The sequence below is a fragment of the Boleophthalmus pectinirostris genome, unplaced genomic scaffold, assembly GCF_026225935.1.
Source record: "Boleophthalmus pectinirostris isolate CB_2022bp ecotype Guang Dong unplaced genomic scaffold, ASM2622593v1 HiC_scaffold_18, whole genome shotgun sequence".
Taxonomy (NCBI): Eukaryota; Metazoa; Chordata; class Actinopteri; order Gobiiformes; family Gobiidae; genus Boleophthalmus; species Boleophthalmus pectinirostris.
In genome coordinates, this window is record NW_026571133.1 from 29,542,180 (window position 1) to 29,564,455 (window position 22,276).

The window sequence follows — 22,276 nt, forward strand, 5'->3', positions numbered from 1 at the left end:
AAAGAAGATCAAGATACAAAAGCTCACCTCCACCTGTGTCCAAGAAACCTGTGAATCTTTATGCTTCGTCAGAATCCTTACATGTTCCAGAAACATCATCAGACCTAGAGAGAGTACAAGTGGATGCTGTCAGAAAAGGAAAATCAGATCTACAAGAAAAACGCTCACAAGCATTACAAGACAGTAGTAAAGATGTAACAGTTCATAGTAACAGCAGATGTGTAAGAACGAGTGATGTGGCTTCATACAAACCTGTAGCTGAAATTGTTAAAGAAACAAATCAAATCCAAAGACATTCATCCTTCCGATCAAAAGTAGAAGTGTCAAAAGTTCCAATAGCAATTTCAGACCAGAGTTCAACTGTCAATGTGTCCCAAATGAAGAGCACTTTTGATCTTCCAAAAAAGTCTAAGGAGCGACCACAGGAAGCTCCGGCAGTTTCAAAGAAAGGTAAACAAAATTTGTTATTTGTTATATGTTTAATAGTACATGTTAAAGGCTAGGCTGGAGATAGGCTACATATGCTGGAAAATAATATCTTTGCATGCTGTCATTAGTTTATCAGCAGTGCAAACACAACCCTATTTATTCTGAATAAGTCTACTGTCATATAATTTGTTAAGTATTAGTTACAGGGCAATTGAGAATTGAGAATATTGGAAATCTAAACACTGTTATCACATTGATTGCTAAAAATTAAATAAAAATCACTTGTTAATCACAACTCACTGTTTTGAGTTGACTTGAGTGGCCTCCTAAAATGAATAGCCCAAACTTTATTTTAAAGTTTATTACCTTTTAACAGGCATTTGGTCACTATAGGGCAAGTCCATCCTGACTGGGATAAGAGCACAAGAGTATTTCATTCTTTGCTGTCTTAAGCTACAGAGCTGGTGTTTTGGGACAAAAGAATTTTGAACCAAACGCATTCAGTCTTCAGAATCGTCTATGAATCCAATTGCTCGACAACCCCAAAAGAGAAAGTTGAATGCAAAACCCCCCACCCTTGCTGCCTGGTCTCCATTCACAGCCCTGGGAAAAGCGGTCTGTGCTGTCGGACTGCGCATGTGCTGTAGCCGGTCGACCACGTACCCCATTGAATTTAATAACGATGAGAATAGGCGATTTCTAGTCTTCCGCGGGTGATGACCGAACAAGGAATGCGCGTTCCCACATCTCTCTTTAGAAACCCCTGCTAATTGATCCATATATCTGAAGCACATATTTCCCTGATACACGCGGAAAACGGTAAAACCTCTGTGCGTTTGGTGAATACAGGGATACAAACGGAAACGTCCTGCAGGATAAGGGCGCGCCTAAACCACCACATTCATGTGTTGTGATTGATTACTACCGTGCTGGAGAAATTCTTGCATAGTTATAGAAGGTAAGAAAATATAGTCTCTTTCAATTGTACTGTAATTAATGAGCCGGGATGCGGAGCATCTATTTAGCTCCCTGGATGAGTTACAGGATACGAGAACAACCAAAAGGTTGGATGGAAATATCTGCACTTGCGTCAGCTAGCGGTGGTCCAGGGCAGTTAGCGGGCAGGCCAATGGTTAGCCTAGCTTTAGATTTTTTTCCCCCATTGCAAACGTGGGCCATTATACGGGATGCTTTCACTAGGATACAGGCGTGTAGACACAGTATAAACGGCTTCAATGCAGCTATCATTTCACACAAAACATTAATCTCAAATCCGGTAACATTATTTTTTTTCTAACAAAAGGATCTCATTTTGGTAGATCCTCTTCCTAGCTAGCTAGCGTGTGCTGCTGTGTCGGACAGCCCGGCACAGCTGTCGAGGCTGCAGTCAGATGTGGGACCGGGATGCAAATAGTTAACCAATTATACAATCTATCCACTATAAATAGTTATATTATTGTAGTAAAGACGTTGTTGATCTGAAACCCCCCAAATTATTACGTGGGGTTTGTGCTCCGGTCACACCATGTTTTCTGCGATTATAAATACTATGGCGGGCTCCCGAATCCAATGAATGATGCAGCAACATCCCATGGTTTACCTCTAACTTAACTAAATGCACCATTCTTTCAAAACATAATCAGAGATGACATCTTTAAACCAATTGCGTATTAATTGTGACACAAAAGTGTACTACAAATATACCGTATACTAACTAATAACAAATTAACTAACTAATAAAGCACTAATAAGATTGAAATGGCATTCACATTTGGCTGACATAAGTGTATTTAACCTACTGTACGATAAACCTATGTGTAAACATTAATTACAATGATAAATGTCAGTGAAGCTACTTTAACCTTGATTTGCATGAAAACAATCCAATTAAACTATCACTACAGCGTTTCATAAACGCTATTTGCTAAACTTCAAAGCATCAACACTGGAATATTTTACAGTTCATGTGTAATAACATCAAGGCAGCAGCAGAGACTGGGCCAGCATGATCTCCAGCTGCTCTATAGGCTACTGGGTGGTGACAAATGCAGCACGGCGCTGTGAGGACTATGTTGTAATGTAATGTAGAATCAGCTCATGCCTGCAGGGGAGGAAACCAGCTCATATTGTCTGATGAATACATGCAGAAAAGTCAAGGTTCTTTTGAATAAAGTGCCCCCATTCACTAAAGGAACATAATGTTCTGTTCAGACATAAGATCTCCAGAACCATTATAAAGCTCAGCATCTGTAACCTTACAAATAGTGTTTTAAAATCTAGGTAATCTCTAAATGCTATGGGGATGGGATTGTCATCTAAATTAAAATAGGAGATGGGCAACTCTTCTGTTAACATACAAATATAATACATGAAAATACTGTAACACAAACCACACCAAGACAAAAGGTGAGAGCAGAGAGTGAAATGTGAGATTCATTCAGACATGTCATTCAGCCAGACGGCACAGTGCACACCCACATGGGCCTAAAGTCTAATCAGGCTCTATTATTGAAAACACATAAGCATGTCTGTGATTGCCCAAGTCAAGCTTTGTTGAAAATATTATTTTTGCTAACCAAATTATCATCTACATACAATCATCCTAGGTGTAAATTTACCAGACACTGACAGACTAATTTTATTGAGAACAAAGAGTATCCCATGCAATTTGCAAGGCTGAAAATTCAAAGTTCTAAGTTGTGTTTAATAATGTGGTGATTCATTCTGTCCATTCACAAAATCTGAGTGAATGTCAAGAAACAGGTGGGTTGATGTGACGTCAGGCCTGTAGCCCCTTGCATGATGTCTCTGTTCATAGAACTCAGAGCAACAGTGTAATTACAGCAATGTGAGGCTATTTGTATCAGTCATTCCTTACATGAGATCTAAATAAAGACCAGGCATATGTTTCCTGGATCTGGACTTGAGTCAAATAGTTAGGGCTTCTAAGTAGTTGAGTGCAGTTATAAAATATGCCTCAGCAATTGAACAAAAATCAAAATCTACATTTAAGGTTATCTCTAAAAATACAAACCCCAAACACATGATGTTAAACATGATGTTATATTAATACACTCTTGAATGCCTTTCCTTTCAGACATGTTGAGAAGAGTTGTGCGACAGAGCAAGTTCCGCCACGTCTTTGGGCAGGCGGTGAGAAATGACCAGTGTTACGATGACATCCGCGTGTCCAGGGTCACATGGGACAGCTCCTTCTGTGCTGTCAACCCCAAGTTTGTTGCCATCATTATTGAAGCAAGTGGTGGAGGAGCCTTCCTAGTGCTGCCCTTACACAAAGTGAGTATTTTGTAGTTTATCACTTTCTCTTGTCTCATTTATTTCTGTTTTTGGGTAGCATTAACTACAGTCATTGTGCCTTTCGTACATAAATCATTTGTAGGTCAACTATTAAAAAGAGTCAAATAGGTAATCCTGGTCTTGACCAAAATTTGTTGTTACCACACCCATTCAACAATTAAACATGTGTTGTCAACACATGTTTTATTGTTGAATGTTATACTGTGTAATAGTATAGTTATTGTACTGAGACAATGTCACAAAGTATTTTAGTATAGGTATTCAGTTTCAGTCCAGTAGACATTTTGTTCAACCACTCCAGTGATCTGCATCTGCCTTGGAGGGCTTATAGGTAATTGCATATCGTTAAACTATAGATAATCAATTCCTAAATGTGCATCCACTGTGTAGTATCATGTTGAACACTTGATACCACAGGGGGATGGGCCCTTAAACTAGGCCACTACGTTATATTTGTTTTTTTCTCTGTCAGATGTAATTTCTGTAACTGTTTAAGAGCTCATGTCTTCCCACAGAAAAGGGACTTACTGTGTTTCATAGAACATAATTACACTCTTTAAGAGATCAGAAACTGTAATTGCCTTGATTTGCCTAACACTCCCTGTGCTTGTCCCACAGACCGGTCGTATAGACAAGGTTTACCCCACAGTTTGTGGTCACACTGGTCCAGTTTTGGACATAGAGTGGTGTCCTCATAATGACCAGGTCATTGCCAGTGGCTCAGAGGATTGCACAGTCATGGTAAGGACACAGTATCCCCAGTGTCTAATTCTGTGTGCATCATATGAGTTCACTGTAATGGTGCGTTTGTATTCTAATTTTATAGCTGACCCGGCAGCATTAAAAATAGGTGTATTATCTGAAGAGCTTTTTTGTTTGAACTTCGGGTCATATGTCTTTAGGTATGGCAGATTCCTGAGAATGGCCTGGAGTCTCCCCTTTCGGAGCCTGTGGTGGTGCTTGAAGGACACTCTAAGAGGGTGGGCATTGTGTCCTGGCACCCCACCGCCCGCAACGTTCTTCTCAGTGCTGGTAATGTTTGACTGAGGCACAGAGCACAGCTGAGCTCCAAATCAGACCATTATCTCACAGAATGCCAGAGCCCGTCCAATGTGCTGAAAATAGCCTCAGAGTGGTATTTGTGTGCATGTGTCCATTTAAGGGTGTGACAACCAGATCATTATTTGGAACGTGGGCACTGGTGAGGCCATGATCAACCTGGAGGACATGCATCCTGATGTCATCTTTAGTGTCAGCTGGAGCCGCAATGGCAGTCTGCTTTGCACTGCCTGCAAGGACAAGAAGGTCCGCGTCATTGACCCGCGCAAAAATAAGATTGTTGCGGTAAGTGGAAGTACTGTAAGTTAGTGGTATTGTTGTATTTCCCGGTGTGACACATCTGTGTCTTTATAGGATAAGGACAAAGCCCACGAGGGAGCACGGCCAATGAGAGCAATCTTTTTAGCAGATGGAAATATTTTCACCACAGGTTTCAGCCGCATGAGTGAACGCCAACTTGCCTTGTGGAAAAGTGTACGTCAATAAAGTGACTCCTCAATACAGCTTTGAAATTCCGAATACTTTAATTGATGGTTAAATTGAATTAAATTCAAAACTCAGGGGAAAAAAAATAAAATAATAATTATTTTATTTATTAAAATGTATTTATATTTTCATACAATAAAAAATAAAGTTTTGTTCTTTTACATGTCTTTCCCAGGATAACATGGATGAGCCAATATGTGTTCAAGAAATGGACTCTAGTAATGGAGTCCTTTTGCCTTTTTACGATCCTGACACCAACGTTGTGTACCTTTGTGGGAAGGTGGGGTGTCCTAAGACAAATGTGGCCTGCATTTGTGTTGTTAAAACCTAAATATTTCTTTGGGTCCTCAGGGTGATAGCAGCATTCGGTACTTTGAAATCACAGATGAAGCGCCGTATGTTCACTACCTCAACACCTTCTCTACTAAGGAACCGCAGAGAGGAATGGGTTACATGCCTAAACGAGGTCTGGATGTTAACAAGTGTGAAATAGCAAGGTACTGGTCTTGATAATAAATGCATTTAACAAATACAAAAATGCATGTTTTTAAACCGTCAAGGTACATTCTGGAGAAAATGTCTTATTCACTGTTTGTGAGTAAATTTTAATCATTACATTTTCAGATTTTATAAACTGCATGAGAGAAAATGTGAACCAATCATTATGACTGTCCCCCGCAAGGTAAGTGTGTGCATTGGATGTTACTGTCTGTATTTAGTGTTCTATTAGTCTCATTTGTATCATATTGTTTCTTTGTTCAGTCTGACCTGTTCCAAGATGACCTATATCCAGACACCGCGGGCCCAGACCCAGCTCTGGAGGCTGAGGAGTGGTTTGCTGGGAAGAATGGAAGTCCCATCCTGATTTCACTAAAAGATGGATATGTGTCGTCAAAGAGCCGGGACCTGAAAGTGATTAAAACTAATGTCCTGGAATCTAAGCCAGCTCCAAAAGCAGAGAGCATCATGCCGGTTCAGAAGCAGGCTCCTCCTCAGCCTTCAGCAGTGAGTGTTTTATCATACACACACACACACTCATTTAATGCTCATATTATAACAGTAAATAGTATTTTGTGCCTATTAATTTTTGTTTCAGTGCCACTTTTTTGGTGAATCAGCACTTTATATTTGTGTTTGGGTCAGACCATAGACTGTATATATCAAAGGACTGAGCTAATGCACTAGGAAGTTCGTATGTGGGCTCTTCCAACTCCTACTGACCCTGGCTGCCATTGACTTGCATTGAAATGTTGTTGCCCCCTTACTGTAACTGCTGCTGTGAGCCTCGTCATTTTGGTCATAAAATGTTCATATTAACCCGCCCTACATGAGCCTGGTGGTGTTGTTGTTTTTTTGCTATTTTGTTCATCAAAAAAAAAATCATAATATAGAGCCGGGCTTCAAACTCCCTCCTGTAACAATTGCAAGCTTCATTTGAGCGGTGTTGAACACTATAGGTGACACACTCACTTGTTTCACTTTTTTACACACACACACATATATATATATATATATATATATATATATATATATATATATATATATATATATATATATATATATATATATATATATATATATATATATATAGGTCAGACACAGCTGAGAAGCTGCTGCTCAACTGCCTGCAAGATGTTTCTGGCTTTGTTGTGTTTTGGAATGACTTTACTGTTATTTTTTGTAGCAGAAAATGGAAGACAAACTAGAAGAGGTACTCCGAGAGTTCAAGTCACTCAGGGACCGTGTCATCCTTCAGGACCGTCGGATTGCCAGACTGGAAGAGCAGGTCGCCAAGGTCGCCTTGTAAGACACTACAGCATCCCAGATCAGTGGATGTGGTCAACCCAAGGCCAGTTGCCCAAGATTCAGCTCCATTGAACTTGGTGTCTTTGTAATGGCTCCAAGTCTACATTCCAGGATGGAATTTGCTATTTTCCAGTATCACACTCCAGCCCCATCTCATGAAGAAAAAACTCTTGCAGCTCATGTTTGTTTGAAGAGACATTTTTGTTGAAGGATAAGTCTTAATTTTTGTTTTAATATGTGGTAAAACATTCTCATGTGAAGTTTGTACTTCTCTGAAATTGTATGTAGCATCAGTATTTCCATATTTTATGTTTTGTGTTGCCAAATATGAATTGCATTTTTTATGCACTGCTTTTACATTTTCTCTCCTGATGTACATTCCTGTCACACCTATAGAATCATTTAGCCAAGCTGGATTTTTGTAAACAATAGCTGTTTTTCCTCTCAGATTTATGAATGTGGCAGAAATCCTTATCAAACATTATTGTTCCTATTTTGATCTCAACATAAACCATTGGGTGTTAAGGGGAGGGAGGGTTGCATTTCTCTGGTGTAAATGTTGTGCAAAATGTAGTGGTGCCTCTTGTCACTGAAAAGGGCCTATCTACTGCGGCTCTCTTCAGTGCATATGTGGTGTTGGGGAGGGACCACTCACTGCTTGTGTTTCACTGAACCCCAACAAACAGTTCTGTGCACATAATAAAGATTTTACACATCAGAAACACTAGCTTATTTTGACCTTTGTTCTGTATTGGTTTCATCAGCTTAAAGAATACTTGCCTCTGATAGCTTAAGATTTTGTCAGTAGGTGGTGCCAAAGGAAAGGCTGTACTCATTGGAGACAGAAACAGTACCAGAGCACAAGTGAGGAAGTACTCAGTTATTTCTGCAATTTAGTCTAAATTAGCATAGAACAGGGAATCAAATTTAATTATTTTATTTATAAACAAAAAGTTTTGTATTGTTAAAAAACATTTGACACAATTTAACCAGTAAATATATTAATTCCTTATTTGTTGCTAATGTTTGCCATTAGAAATAAGTGGTTCTGACAAGTGATTGTCATAATTCGTCACTTGTGCAAGTACTTCCTGTTGCTTTTTATAAGGTAGGTACCAGAACATTAAGACAGATCAAGCTCCAATGAAACTGTCATTCATCATGGTAATGTAAAAAAAAAAAAAAAGCATTTTAATGTATTCATTTTACTTAATTCAGAGCTAGTCTGAAGGAAGTCTTGATATTAGTCATATGCTAACACTTGCTGCTGTGAGCATTTGTACATTTCCTGCTTCTTCGTCAACAGTTGACAGATCTTTTCCATGGCACACTGAAATGAGCCCCTGATTGAGTCTGTCTATCACCAGGCCTGTCTAACTATAAGGTAAGGCTATCAAGAAGTATGACTATTAACATTCGATTATATATATATATGTAAAAATACTGGTTTAATATTACTTGTTTTTCAAATATGTGGCTTAATCACATTAATATGTTGGAACAAGTAACTTTCCAAATTTATAGCATAAAGGTAAAAAACAATGGCATTTTATAGTCAACACTGATAAACTGAGTTGTGTTTTTACATAAACACCCATTTAACAGGAGTAGAGGTTGTGCTTGTAAAATGTGCAGTGTGTGGCAAAACCATGCTGTTTCGTAACATGCCTTAGCACCCACTTGAAGCTTGTCACTTTCCTTTCAAGTACTCAAAATATAAGGCAATTATTACTAAAGTATATTATTACTAAAAATGAATGTACAATTTATTGAAGTATTGAATGCAAGATATAAATTAGTGTAATATTTTGTAATTAGAAAGAATACTACTAGTATTGCTTCATCTGTTTTTGTATTGACTAGAACACTAGCAACACAGGCCACTAACAATATAAAATAAAATATTATAAAACTAATAATCACAGTTTACTGAAGACATTTTTTTAATTCACTAAAAAGTATTAAAATTCCCTCTCTTTGTTATCTAGATTTTTACCATGTTGTCTCTGACCATGAAGATGTACCCCGCTATGTTTTTGGGACTACTGGTATTTGTTGTCCTGGAAATAAGAAGTGAAATAACAACAAGAGAAAACAACCTCACCACCAGTGTGACTGCCCACCCTCCTGCAGAAGTTACTTTGCCTCACAGTACTCCATTACCCATCATATTTGACAAACAAAATGTAACTACTGCAACTACTTTAAGCCTCAGTCATAGAGCAACAGACGAAACAAGAACTGCAAGTGGAAAGCCATTTGCCCACAATGTTACAGGAACTGAACAGACTTCTTCCATTACAACAACTACACGCAGTTCTCAAGTTAATATTACAGAAGCCTCAACAACAGGAATGAAAGCAGCAGAAGAGAAGTCAACTGCGATACCAACGTTACCACCAAATCAGACCACCATGGTACCAACAAATACAACTGGATTCCAGACAATATTACCAATCAACATAACAGATGAAGAGAAAAATTTGACAACTGTGACATCAAAAACATCTGAGTGGTCAGTTAATACTACCGCCTTGCCAGTAGCTCCAAAGACCCCAGCACTGACAACAACCTTAACTACAGTTACAAATAAATCAATAATAAAAACTACACTGTCAACCATGTTACCAGAGCATAGCACGGCAACTACCACTTCTGCAATCACCAGAAGCAGCAACCAAACCATTCAAGACATATCCAATACGGAATTCAATCAGTCTACCAACCAGTCAACCAAAGCTACTACAATTCCAACAACTGTATTTTCCAACATATCAACCACTACTGCAGAAATACTCTCAACAATCTTTTCACAAACCACAAATGCCACACAAGAATCTTTGATACCCATTTTTCCCAAAACTTTATCTACGAGCAAGCCAACTTCTTCCAAAAAGGGTATTGATAACAAAGAGACCCCACCCTGTTCATCTATAGGTGTGGTAAAAAAGTGTCTGATTGTCATTGCATCTCTGGCTGTTGTGGCAACGATTTTTATCATTTCTACCATAATCCTCTGTACCAAACTGTCTTCAAGAAAGTTCAAACTGAGAAGACAGCAGCAAGGTACAGAGATGATGTGCATATCTTCACTGCTGCCTGAAAGCTCCAACCCTCACCACCGCTACACAAGGCAACGCAGCCCAGTGCACAATGGGGTCCTGGTTATCCATAACTGTGGGGACAGTGATGATGAAATAGGAGACAACCTCACCCTCAGCAGTTTTCTACCTGATAATGACCGTTATGTTTAGATAATGGGTGATTCAAATGCACTGAGCAAAAAAAAACTCTATGACAAAACTTGTTGCTGTGTATATTTAAATAATATGTTATGAATAAAGCTTGGTTTATTCTTGGAAAGCCCCAAGACCTCAACCAAGGCATTACCGTCATGTCAAATGTATAAAGACAACGAATCCTGTTTCTATCTTTATAATTACTTACTGGGAACATTGTGTGTTACTTTGCTGACCAAACTGTCCCCATATCTAAAAGTAAACAGCATCTAACCATATTTCCAACCATTAATTCAAATTGTGATAAATTCTGAACCAGCCAACTCCAGAATAACTAACTGGCAATTTATAGTGAAGGTATTTGCACATTTGTAGTAAGTGGTTTCCTAATATGATTGTTGTATGTATGTATATATGTATATAGATATTGGTAAACGTATTTTTAACTGATGCAAAGGTAGAACTGATACATCAGAAAGTGTATCAGATGTGTGTGTGGGGGGTGGATACAGTCACTGCTTCCTTTTTGAAGCTGGTGGTTTGGCCCACAGCGTGATCTTTACTAAGGAGGAAGAAGCGCGGAAACCACAAACACAAAAGCACACTCATATTCAAACACTTTGAACCAATATATCTGGCAGTGAGCACCATGTAGAGGAAAGACTTTTATATCATGTGACTTGGAGAACCTTACAGATCAAAGATGTTGTCCCCCAAAGTTCCCCAGCAGATGTCCTCATGGTTTTTCACTTAGCAGCAGGAGACAGGAAGACCAGTACTGTCAGGGGATTACTGCTCTCAATCTCAGAACTATCTCAGAATTGTGAATCATGTTAGAGAGTTATTTTTTTAATCTTGTAAATTATGATTCAAAGGGGTGAAGCTAATTATTTTTTAAAGAACCATCTTTACTTTTTTTTACATGTTAAGGCAAAATGGTCAATGTCACGTCAAGATAATTCAGTTATAAGTATCTGGTTTTGAGTTAGTTTGTCCTAACCTTGCCCATGATCATAATCCTTTCTGCCATATTTGTATTTTATCTTTTTTTTGTTTGTTTGTTTTTATAAAACTTTATAAAAGCATGTTACTAATAATTATTCAATTAGATTTCTTTGTCTGGCCACATCTAATATTTAAAGAGACACATTAAATATTGCTAAAATTGAGTCATCTATACACTTAAAAGCTAAATTGAGTGGTATACTTACAAGCTTAGGGTTTTTAAGCGTATAGGTGTATATACAACTTGATTTTGCAATTTGCTTATAAAATTTCTATTTTCAACTACCCCTGTTTGCCCATTGCTCTACAATGTTTTTTGTAAAAACAAAATGCAAATGTCTTGTTTTTTTTGTTTTGTTTTTTGCAAAAATAGAATTTTTTGTCTTTTCTGAATACTGAAAAAGTCAACTTTTGTGTTTGTTGTTTGTGTTTGAGTTTCTTTTTTTAGTAGCTTACATCATTGTAATCATATGCGGAGGTTGGACTGAACCTGTTTTTTTTAATGCTATTTTTTGTTTTCCAAATAGTTGCTAGTTTAAAAAATATTTTGTACATATGTTTGTCAGGAGAATGTGCTTCTTTTTGAGTATCAACAGAGCCTGGGTCAGTGTAAACTGTGAGGGTGCAGGAGCTACTCTGATGCGCCTAATGACCATATAAAGTGCGACTTGTCTTGACTGATTGCATTGGCTTGCCAGGCCACTCAAAGCCAGTCACATTTTAGCCTAAAGTGGTCACACACCGTGTGAGTGTAATTGCTGTCTGCTGCTGCTGGAGAAAATACACTTCATTGTTTCAAAGAGGGTCTCCTCCATCCCCCGGCTCCTGCCATAGGGCTGCACCTTAGGTGTGCACAGGAAACATTAACTTCTTCCTGAAAGAATCAGTTAGTATTACGAGCTGTGCCCCGACTCATTTTCACCTTCATAGTTACACACTTAATTTGTCTCAAAACACAGAAATAGGCTACCCAGACAGTGCTAGAGAAATATAGACATATTCTTCACAAATTAAACATTATCATGTTTAAGTTGAAGTATTTTTCATTACTTTATTGCAGAAACTGTTAACAAAATCTGATCATATGTGTGCAAAATTTCTTCAGTCATGACTATAAACAGTAGAATGTGTTAAATATTCAATACATCCACACAGATGAATCAATCGATCATAAATTCTGAAATCCACTTGAGTTTAGGAAACCAATGAACTAAAATGGTCTGATTGCAGTGGTGTGCAAATTGTATTGTTCTTTTATTAAAATAGTGTACCATATTGGCCTTCATTTGGACAGGGTTTAAATGAATCTTGGCTGCAGTTAAATCCCAGTTTAGGCATGGTTTAGGGGAATTTTAGATTGCCAAAATTGAACAAAGGTATTGCATGAAAAGAAAATTGTGGTACTTGGATTTGAAAAGTTACAAAATATTTGTGTTTGGGTAAGTGGAAAGTCAGTTTACTTATAGTGAATCAAACTTCAGGCCCTGTACAAAGAAGCCTGTGCTGTGAGTTATAAGTTACATTCAAGATATGAACAGAAGTTTTAAACGGTGTCCTTGGCTGTTCTGTTAGGTTGAGTAGCGCCTCGCCTTACCCTACACCTTATAAACTACTACCTAACAAGAACAATCTGTGAGAGGACTAGGCTGCTCAGACACGGCTGGTGAAAAGGGGGAGGAGAGTGCAGCAGAAGGAGGGAGTTGCTCATGGTTATCCAGACAGAACTCCAGACTGAAATCTGAAACAGCAAGGAGACCACTCTATGTAAGCTCTGGTTCCAGATCACTCTTCCAGACAACTTCACAAACTACATGCTATTTCTCATGGTGAGTGCCAGATTGTTTGTTGGTGTGTGACGTGCCATTTTAATCAGTAGTATGTTTATTGCATGTGGTGGTCCTAATTCTATGGAAAAAATCGAAGTTTCACCCTCCCCCCTTTCCAAATGAGAGCAGAGGTTCCTGTCACCCAGCTTGTACGCAGATGGAAAGACAAAAGTCTGGTGGACACAATGCCAGAGTACTGCTCCTATTTTTTATTCATCTTTCCTCTGACCCAAATATACTGCAATTATGTCTTACTAATATACAATATACTTTAACAAATGTACTTTATCTGACAATGTTGAATGTGGAGAATGAATGTAAATGTGGTAGTTCATCATCCAACGATCAGATAACAGAGATACCACTACAAAGTTTTTGAGAAGCATTGCAGTTAAGTGTGGTTTAGTAAGTGGTTTAAGTAAGTGTCCTGCAGCTACAGTTACACAATTGGGGAGAGTGAATCATTGCATAGGGGGACACAAATATAAGCAAGTACTCAAAATGGAGGACTAACCAAACTGATGATAGAAAAAATCAATGCAATTATTGCAACGTCCAATATTTATATCACATTTTACAATATGTTATTTTGGGGATCATGGTTTGAAATATGGGGAACCCAATACTGGCTATCACTTAGTTTGCTTCCCAATGCCTTGTGTATGAACTTGAAATGCCTAATAAGAATGCTTTCTGTTTTTGTGTTATTTTGCAGACAGAAAGTCAAAATGAAGACTGCTGTTTCACATCTGATCAGCCTCCTCACTGTCTATACCCTCAGCAGAACTTTGGCCAGTCCCCTTGCACTTTACAGCGCTTTTGAGGGAAGCACAGATGAGGATGAACTCTTCAACTCTACATCTTCTTTAGCTCCCACGTACCTGTTCTCTGAGCTCCCGACCACGCCTGCTGGCCCTCACGTGAACGCAGATGCCCTGAAGCGAGTTGAGGACTTCCTACGAGAAAACACACTCTTGATCCTTGTCACAATCACTTTGGTCTTCCTGATATTTCTCATACTCTGTGGGGCCTTTTTTATGAGTCGCAAGCGCAAATTCAATGCCTACTACCCGTCTTCTTTTCCCTCCAAAATGTATGTGGACCATCGGGACAAAACTGGAGGTGCTAAAACTTTTAGTGACTTGCCAGAAAAAGCAAGTCTAGAACAGATTAGTGAGACAATTGACAGCCACAAGCAGCTTCAAGCAGACATCATGAGAGCAGCCAGGAGTCTACGATCTCCTAATAAGTCAGCAGTAGAAGGCCAGCTGGAGGAGCACAGGTCTGAAGAGATCACCCTGCCACAAGACAGCATCTTGGACACGCTGTTGCCCAGCCTCCCTGAGGAGAAGGAGCCTTGTCAACTTTCTCTCAGTGAAGCAACAGCGGTTTCGTCAGATGAGAGCCTGTCTGCTAAAAGTGATTCACAAGAGGTATTAATCAATAAGAACGCACGCCCATCCTCTCTCCACATCCACAACGACACTGCCACACTCCAGCTAATTGCAGGAGAGAAAACGGCATTCTGAGGCACCATGGGCTATGGATATGTCTATTTTGCTCCCAAGAACATTTACAATAATATTTTAAAGGGATATTCCTTATCATTGTGTTTGCAGACATTTCTGCATTTCAGGCTGCCTCTCAACCTGATACAAACATTCATTTGGTGCTGAAGACTATTTACTGTTTATTGCATTGAATGAAGGTTCAACAAATTGTTTGCTTTAATAGGACACAGGTCATCTTTATCTTTCATGCTGATGCAATCATGAAATTGAGGAAAAATGGAAGTGCAAACAACTAGGTAAAACATTTTTTTTTGTATTAAATGAAATGTTAAATGCCAAAAGCATGTGAGTTTGCCTTATCATGCGTATTTATCATCAGATTTTATGGCCTAACACACTTTGCATACTTAAGCATACTAATGTAATGGATTTTATATCACAGAAATAAAGTGTGTGTACAGAAATAAAGTGATTGTCTTCCATAAGAATAAATACGACAACCTAAAGTGTTATTTTTAATATTTTATTTGAACAAAAAGGAAGCATTCCTAGCTGACTAAACAAGAAAGCCAATGGGCCCTTCTAAAGCCGCACTGGGGTATTTGCATATAAAAGTTCAGAGCTCAAACTATGCCTGAGAAGCTCTTCGCTTTTCACACTACAGCCAAAACGGCTTTTAAACATCAAAAACTGTTTGATAAATAAGGCTCATCACTGTATCATTTGCCCCAACAGCTTCAATTGTGCGTTTATGTGACAGGAGTTAAGTGTACAGAGACAACAGCCTGGAGTCACTGCTGCAGAGGATTAAGAATAGTGTGCGTATAGAAATGTACTGGGTGTACCTCAACACTGCAGTAACATGTGAAGTTTGTCTGAGAGTGTACTAGGGAGCAGACATCAAAACTTGAATAAGAGGGTTCAGTTGTTGGCCCTTGCTGCCTCCTGCTGGTCATCCTGCTGCTTCAGACGGTAGTCAGCCAGGGCTGCTTTAATGGCATCTTCAGCAAGCACTAAGAGAGACCATAACCAGTTTAGATTAAAGGGCAAAACAGGATAGGACAAATTCTAATTATATGACTTACTGGAGCAATGAAGTTTAACAGGTGGAAGACACAACTCTTTGGCAATATCTGTGTTCTTTATGGTCAATGCTTCCTCTACCTATCAAAAAATGAGCATTCAAACTTTTGAGAAGACAATATCTTTGTGCTTTGAAACATACAAGTTGTGTAAAAATTTACTCACAGACTTGCCCTTCACCCACTCAGTTGCTAAAGAGCTGGAGGCAATGGCAGAACCACAGCCAAAGGTTTTGAACCTGGCATCTATTATCTTCCCCTGGTCATCCACCTGAATCTGTGGAAATAATCAATTAATAATAATAATAATAATAAATATCAATATGTAGTGATAAGCATATTAAGTGATACATAATTGTAAATAATTCTATAATTCTCCTCATATTTTTCAACACCAGGTGGCACCAGTGTATAATGCCAGGTAATAATAATGACTGAAAACTGAATCACATACAGTGAATCGCACAATGAATCACATGCATTTTGTGAGCATTTTACAAACAAAAATACATCATGTTATCATTCCCTTAAATTGTCCTGGAGAGAAAAAAAAGCAAAAAAAACAACCTCCAAACAAACAAAAAACCCCAAAAGTTTACACATGTTGTAACTGTAAATGATCAGCAGCATGGCATTAAGCAGTTATTATGCATTATATCAGTGGTCTCCAACCTGTAGCTCGGGAGCTACCAGTAGCTCTCCACCTCCTTCCAAGTAGCTCGCCAAATGATTTCTGATTACATGTACTGTGCTGACCAAGTAAATTTGAATGAAATTTGATTGTAAATGTATCATTTTAATGCCTAATGTTGTGCACTAAAAAATGGATAATAGTTTAAGTTTTATAGAGATCTAACCTGTTCCTCATCTAAGGTGTATTATGGCTGTTATATATGCTAAATTTCTTCTGACCACTAACATCTGTAGCTCTCTAGAATTTTTGCTTTGCAAAGGTAGCTCACTAAAGGAAAAAGGTTGGAGACCCCTGCATTATATCTTCATCTGATTTGATGAAGATCTGATAATTTCTATTTGTAAAAAGTAAAAACCTGAAGCTTCATGACATCTCCGCAGGCAGGAGCACCAACCAAACCAGTCCCCACATTCTTGGAGTTTTTATCCAGAGAGCCAACATTTCTTGGGTTTTCATAATGGTCCACAACCTAAAAACAAAACTAAACGTTACTTGGTAGTAAACGCAAGCAGGTGCAGAATAGCATATTAGAGCTTTTCCATTTTTATCGTGTTTTCACAAGGTACGTGACCCAGTCACCATCCCGCTGAGTCACAGTGACAACCACAAAATATACAATACTTTTTTTTTTTAAAACAACACGTAACCATGTAGTTTTTTTCTCTCATTATTTCAGTAATCAAACCTGGTGTTTTAACAGCTCTGATGATCAACCACTGAGCTGAGCCATAACATGTTTTAGTGTCTAAAACAATAACCCAAGTGATCTGATAGTCTCACTAACAAACATAACACAACAAACATGACGTAAAAAATAGATTAGGGACCTTGGTTTGAATACGTTTAACGACTCACAAGATGTATCCATACAGTCTACGGTTATATATATCACACTCAATATACAAAACAAACCCAGTAGTTATGGGGCCGTTACTTAATTTTTAGAGAATAAAATTCAAAATGACAAATGACAACTGACAAATAGCATACAAGTAAGCTTGTGATTCACTGAATTAACAAAACAAATAACAACTATGGCTATGACCTGTCAATGACACACTTACTGCTAAATTGTAGTAGCTAAGTTAAACAACTGGGCTAGAAACATTAACTTTATGCTCTGTCTACGACGCTCTGCTTTAACTCTTTACCTTAACGTGGTAACAGCATCTGCTAATAAACTCTGGAGCAGAGAGTCTTCGTCTGAAGAAAGCCAAAGAAGAAAAGCATTTGTTGGCCACAGGACCCGCCATGTTGCCAGGCCGGGCTAGTGACGAACTTTAAATGCTTCTTGCTAGCTGCTAGCTAGCCCTATGCTTACTAGCCTAGCACAAGGAGGCCGAGTCGAGCCGAGGCGAATCTGGAGGATGATCACGGAAAAAGCCGAGTGAAGCCGGTCCGAATAGTTATTTTTAATAGATCCATAGAGCCAGAAGGGGGATCAGAGGAGCCTGGTGCTGGGCGTGGTATTTAAATTATTTTTTTTTTTTTTTCAAATTTCCAAATACAAACAAAAATAACACATTTTAAATAAATTCAAAATACATATATAAGCTTATAGAGTAAATTAAAGTAATTCAAAAAGGACACAAGATAACCAGCTTTAAGCTTCGGGTCATTCTTCCATTCTTCCATTGTGTCATATTAGATTTGGTCTTGGAAAAAAATACAAATCAATACAAAATTGTCTCAGTGTAGGAGAAATATCAGAGTACAACGTATCCTAATCTGTAATGGGATAGCTATTGTAAATTGGTTACATTTTATTTTGGTACACTGTATTTGAAATTTCTGTGAAAAATAAACATGTTGTAAAAAGAGCCCTTCATCATCCATGAAGTGAACAGTCCATATTCTTTTAGAATACCATACCTTAATGAAAATAGATTTTCTGTTAACCAATATGTAGGCATTGTTCCACACTGGGCTATTATGAGGAGTAAAATTATGTTTCATGATTAATCATACATGTGATTTTTCTGGATTTTCAGACATAAAAATGCCACACTTGTGGTTCATGCAAATCCGTTTTGTTTTTTTTTTGTTTTTGTTTTGTTTTGTTTTTTTTGGTCAAACCGATTTTATGTGGTACACGGCACTCAAGAATCTGTAACAATGTTACAATGTACGACTTTGGTAAGATACGAAGCAACATCGCTTCATGGATTGTCGGAGCATTACCGCGACCGTGGTCAGGAGCTAGTACATATTACTCCGCGAGGAGTAACGTGTGCATAAGGGCCGATAAGGACCCCAAAATGGCACCTGTTAAGAGACGTGTTACCAGCCTGGCTGGTCCCTTTAAGTGTAAGGTGTTGTGGGTACCTCCGGGACTGTCTTGTTCTGTGTCTTGGCGCGAGGCGCTCTCTTCTGTTGCGGCCGCCAGACAGCACGGCCACTGTATTTTACTGCTCATGTTTCTGAAATAAATTTCGTGTTGAGTCAAATGCCTTTTCAGCCTCTGTAAAATGGTTAGGAGATTACTGGGCAGGGGAAGAAAGTAACACTGGGGGCTCGTCCGGGATCCAGCTTTTGTAAAGACTGGAGAAACCTCAGGGACCACGACCGGGAAAAACAGCAGCACTCGAAAGACATAATGGCGGCACGGGTTTACCGTGGTAATGACAATGCGAACAATGAGACTTTAAGTGTAGCAGAACATAATGTGAGCACAAATCCTTTTTGGCTAGAAATGACCGAGGCTGCTAGGGCTACTTTGAGCCAAGCTAGAGGAGTGAATGGTGACGAGACCAGCCCATTTTTGACTAGTATGGAGCTAACCACATCCGCAGAGAATGAGCACCGCAGCGGGATGATGCAACAAGCATGGCAGCTCATGCCGCCATCGGTGCACACAAACCCCTTTATTGCGCCAATGTTCCAAGATGCAGATTACAACGAAGTTACTCAGACCTTGGTGCCCATGCAACGTTTGACACCCGGTGCCACTACCCAGGCACAAAGGACACCGCGCCCTTTGCAGCAAAGCCCAGACGACATGACCGCTCTAGATTATACCCGTGCGCCACTCTCAACCACAAAGCAGCCACCCATAAGTGCGTAACAATGGGGTGAGGATTGGTCCGGTCCTAGGCGGTCAAAGTCAGTACCGCACCGCCACTCATCACGCTTGGTGCTGAGCGACTCCACCGACAGCAATGAAGAGGAGTGTTATGGGGCCAAAGACAAAATTCTGACTCTGTGGCCAGGACTTTTTGATGGATCAGACTCATGGAAAGATTTAATCTACCGCTCTGAAACGTGCCCGAGCAAAACACTGGTCACACGAAACAAAGGCTATTCAACTCAGGTTCAGTTTAACAGGCGCAGCTGGTGCTATTGTTCACAAAAACCCAAAGTCTGCAGACTGGAGCTATGAACGCATATTAAAGGAGGTTAATGCGGCTTATGGGCCACACTTTGAGAACACAGCTGCCATCGGGATCGAGCTGCGGCAGAGAGTCCGGAAACTAGGCGAAGCTCTGCATACCCTCCGGGATGACATATAGGAAAAGATCGCCATTGTGTATGGTGACTGCACCGAACTAGAACAAGATAGTATTGCTGTTGAGATTTTCACATACGCCATGACCGACGCTGACATTGTCCAAAAGCTCCTAGAATAGAGGCCCCGCACCCTGTCCAAGGCGTATGACATTGCACACCGGCATGAGACCACCAAGAGAGCCACCAGGGCTGTAACCCAAATGATGCACGTAGGTCTTGGGCCCCGGGGCTCGGCGGCAAGAACTGCTATAGTGTTTGAAGATACACCTACTTTGGACTGTGACAACCCAAGGTGTGCTCCGGTAACTCCTTCCCAGCAACAGGGAAAACCGAGGTCTCACCAGCCGTGCCCAAATAAGAGCAAAGTCACTGCAGGTGAGATTGTTTGCCACAACTGTTCAGGGGTGGGCCACATACAGAAGCAGTGCCCCTCCCCATGCCAGCATCAACAAAAGCAAGTGAGTTTTATGTTGAACTCCACTCTGGACACTAGTGCAGTTGTTTGTAATAAAGGCCAAGAAGAAGACCTGCGTACAGATAATGATACATGGATTAAGACTTTGTGCACTGTTGGACTCTGGGGCCAGAAAAAATGTGCTGCCCCTGCACCGTTTCAACTCTCTTCCAGTGCAGTTCAGGCCCCCTGTACAGCCATCCATTGCTAAGGTCCTCCAGGGAATTGGTCCAGAGGGTTTAGCCGTCCTTGGGGAAGTCATGCCAGTGCTGGTGGAAGGGAGACAAACTGACTTAAGCTTCATCATGGCTGACGCTGCTAAAAGTACCAAGGTAATCCTGGGGCACCCCTTCCTGCGGCAGTCGCACGCTTGCCTGGACTATGGCCGCTGAGAGATCACCTTTTTCGATGAGAAGGTCCCACGTTATGACCCCAGCTGCTTACCTGCAACCACCCATTTGATTCGTCTTTCCCGCACCGCTGTCCTAGAACCAGGCCGGTAATATGTGGTGCCCGGTTTCTCACGTCTCTGCCCTACTTCCTGTGAGGATATGTTGCTCAACCCAACCAAGAGCTTCAACGAAAGACACTGTGTTTTGGTGGCCCATGCTGTCGTCCACCCCCAGGGCTCCAAGGGCAACCCGATCCGAGTCTTCTACCCTGGGTCTGTACCTGTGACCTTGAGGAGAGGGGCGGTGGCGGACATTCTCCAGCCAGCTGAGGTAGTGGGCACCCTGGAGCCTTCACCTTCCATGTGCCCATCCGAGCCGGGGCCACTTAACTCTGTTTCTGTCCCTTCCCATTTACAGGTGCTGTATGCTGAGAGCTGCTCCAGCCTGACGGAGGGGGATCGCCACCAGCTCGCCCTGCTACTGCAGTCGTATGGGGATGTCTTCTCCACCGGTCTCGCTGATCTCGGCCGCACCAGCATCGGGCAGCATGACATCCAGATGACGCCGGGGCCCCCGTTAAGCAGCCTCCACGCAGAATGGCCGCAGAGAAACAGTCTGCTGCCGATCAGCAACTTCAGCAGAGCCTCGATGCAGGGTTAGCCCAGCCTAGCAACAGTAGTTGGGCTGCACCTACCATGATGGTGAAGAAGCAGGACAAGACCCCTCGGCTGTGCATGGACTATGGGACCTTAAACGAAAGGACCATCAAAGATTCATACCCACTCCCGCGCATCCAGGACACCCTCAACACTCTGTCCACTGCCAGGTACTTTAGTACACTCGACTTGACTTCAGGGAACATGATGCCCTTTGGATTGTGTAAAGCTCCGGCGAGCTTCCAAAGACTTTTGGATCGGGTGTTGGTGGGACTGCAATGAGAGACTTGTCTAGTGTATTTAGATGACATAGTGGTCCTGGGGCGAGACACCTCACAAATGCTGGAGTGGTTAGAGCAGGTTTTCACTCGACTGAGGCAGGCAAAGCTTAAACTTAAACCATCAAAGTGCTGTTTGTTTCGAGATGAGATGATGGCCTACTTGGGACATATTGTTTCTGCCAATGGCATTGCCTCTGACCCCCAAAAGACTGAGAGAGTTTGTAGGTTTAGCTTCCTACTACAGGCGCTTTGTGCCGGACTTTGCGACTATAGCCCAGCCCCTACATCAACTGACTAAGAAGTATCCCCACTTTAACTGGACTGCCTCATGCTAGCAGGCATTCACTGAACGGAAGAGACTGCTGACATCCGCACCTATCCTAGGCTACCCCCTTGACAGAGGGGAAATGTTTCTGGACACTGACGCTAGTGACTGTGGGATTGGGGCTGTCGCCTCACAGGTACAAGTGGGTGTGGAGAGGGTGTTAGCCTATGGGAGCAGGTGGCTGTCTGTGGTAGAACAAAACTACT

General features: G+C 40.6%; 4 protein-coding genes across 7 annotated transcripts; 3 read left to right on the forward strand and 1 right to left on the reverse strand.

Moving 5' to 3' along the window:
- Nucleotides 1-1,067: 1,067 nt before the first annotated feature.
- coro1cb (coronin, actin binding protein, 1Cb) lies at nucleotides 1,068-7,820 on the forward strand. 2 transcript variants are annotated; one of them, XM_055154002.1, is made up of 11 exons: nucleotides 1,068-1,387; nucleotides 3,527-3,726; nucleotides 4,366-4,488; nucleotides 4,650-4,779; nucleotides 4,910-5,091; nucleotides 5,161-5,280; nucleotides 5,468-5,572; nucleotides 5,644-5,789; nucleotides 5,917-5,974; nucleotides 6,055-6,297; nucleotides 6,980-7,820. In XM_055154002.1, exons 2-11 carry the CDS (start codon nucleotides 3,529-3,531, stop codon nucleotides 7,097-7,099), a joined length of 1,425 nt encoding a protein of 474 aa, XP_055009977.1. In that variant the 5' UTR covers nucleotides 1,068-1,387; nucleotides 3,527-3,528; the 3' UTR covers nucleotides 7,100-7,820. The 2 variants fall into 2 exon arrangements, with proteins under 2 accessions (XP_055009977.1, XP_020780763.1); XM_020925104.2 differs by having other exon boundaries at nucleotides 1,069-1,387; nucleotides 6,977-7,820.
- A 367-nt stretch (nucleotides 7,821-8,187) lies between these two features.
- selplg (selectin P ligand) lies at nucleotides 8,188-10,500 on the forward strand. 2 transcript variants are annotated; one of them, XM_055154006.1, is made up of 3 exons: nucleotides 8,188-8,206; nucleotides 8,405-8,482; nucleotides 9,087-10,500. In XM_055154006.1, the coding sequence occupies exon 3, from the start codon at nucleotides 9,096-9,098 to the stop codon at nucleotides 10,350-10,352; it is 1,257 nt and encodes a 418-aa protein (XP_055009981.1). In that variant the 5' UTR covers nucleotides 8,188-8,206; nucleotides 8,405-8,482; nucleotides 9,087-9,095; the 3' UTR covers nucleotides 10,353-10,500. The 2 variants fall into 2 exon arrangements, with proteins under 2 accessions (XP_055009981.1, XP_020780764.1); XM_020925105.2 differs by lacking the exon at nucleotides 8,188-8,206 and adding an exon at nucleotides 8,207-8,262.
- Nucleotides 10,501-11,846: 1,346 nt separating this feature from the next.
- Nucleotides 11,847-15,097, forward strand: tmem119b (transmembrane protein 119b). 2 transcript variants are annotated; one of them, XM_055154007.1, is made up of 3 exons: nucleotides 11,847-13,168; nucleotides 13,266-13,361; nucleotides 13,884-15,097. In XM_055154007.1, exons 2-3 carry the CDS (start codon nucleotides 13,288-13,290, stop codon nucleotides 14,695-14,697), a joined length of 888 nt encoding a protein of 295 aa, XP_055009982.1. In that variant the 5' UTR covers nucleotides 11,847-13,168; nucleotides 13,266-13,287; the 3' UTR covers nucleotides 14,698-15,097. The 2 variants fall into 2 exon arrangements, with proteins under 2 accessions (XP_055009982.1, XP_020780927.2); XM_020925268.2 differs by lacking the exon at nucleotides 13,266-13,361.
- Nucleotides 15,098-15,186: 89 nt separating this feature from the next.
- LOC129408984 (iron-sulfur cluster assembly scaffold protein IscU-like) lies at nucleotides 15,187-17,834 on the reverse strand. The gene is made up of 5 exons (XM_055154013.1): nucleotides 17,607-17,834; nucleotides 16,811-16,924; nucleotides 15,928-16,038; nucleotides 15,765-15,843; nucleotides 15,187-15,692 (listed from the first exon to the last, which is right to left on the reverse strand). The coding sequence occupies exons 1-5, from the start codon at nucleotides 17,706-17,708 to the stop codon at nucleotides 15,601-15,603; spliced, it is 498 nt and encodes a 165-aa protein (XP_055009988.1). The 5' UTR covers nucleotides 17,709-17,834; the 3' UTR covers nucleotides 15,187-15,600.
- Nucleotides 17,835-22,276: the final 4,442 nt, after the last annotated feature.

Coding starts and splice junctions, on each gene's coding strand:
- LOC129408984 (XM_055154013.1), bottom strand. CDS start 17,708: ATGGCGGGTCCTGTGGCCAACAAATGCTTTTCTTCTTTGGCTTTCTTC. Junction 16,039..16,810: donor GAGATGTCATGAAGCTTCAG/GTTTTTACTTTT, acceptor TTATTTCCACAG/ATTCAGGTGGATGACCAGGG. Junction 15,693..15,764: donor TGTTAAACTTCATTGCTCCA/GTAAGTCATATA, acceptor GGTCTCTCTTAG/TGCTTGCTGAAGATGCCATT.
- coro1cb (XM_020925104.2), top strand. CDS start 3,529: ATGTTGAGAAGAGTTGTGCGACAGAGCAAGTTCCGCCACGTCTTTGGG. Junction 5,281..5,467: donor AACTTGCCTTGTGGAAAAGT/GTACGTCAATAA, acceptor TGTCTTTCCCAG/GATAACATGGATGAGCCAAT. Junction 5,790..5,916: donor AACAAGTGTGAAATAGCAAG/GTACTGGTCTTG, acceptor TTACATTTTCAG/ATTTTATAAACTGCATGAGA.
- tmem119b (XM_055154007.1), top strand. CDS start 13,288: ATGAGAGCAGAGGTTCCTGTCACCCAGCTTGTACGCAGATGGAAAGAC. Junction 13,362..13,883: donor CTGGTGGACACAATGCCAGA/GTACTGCTCCTA, acceptor GTTATTTTGCAG/ACAGAAAGTCAAAATGAAGA.
- selplg (XM_055154006.1), top strand. CDS start 9,096: ATGTTGTCTCTGACCATGAAGATGTACCCCGCTATGTTTTTGGGACTA.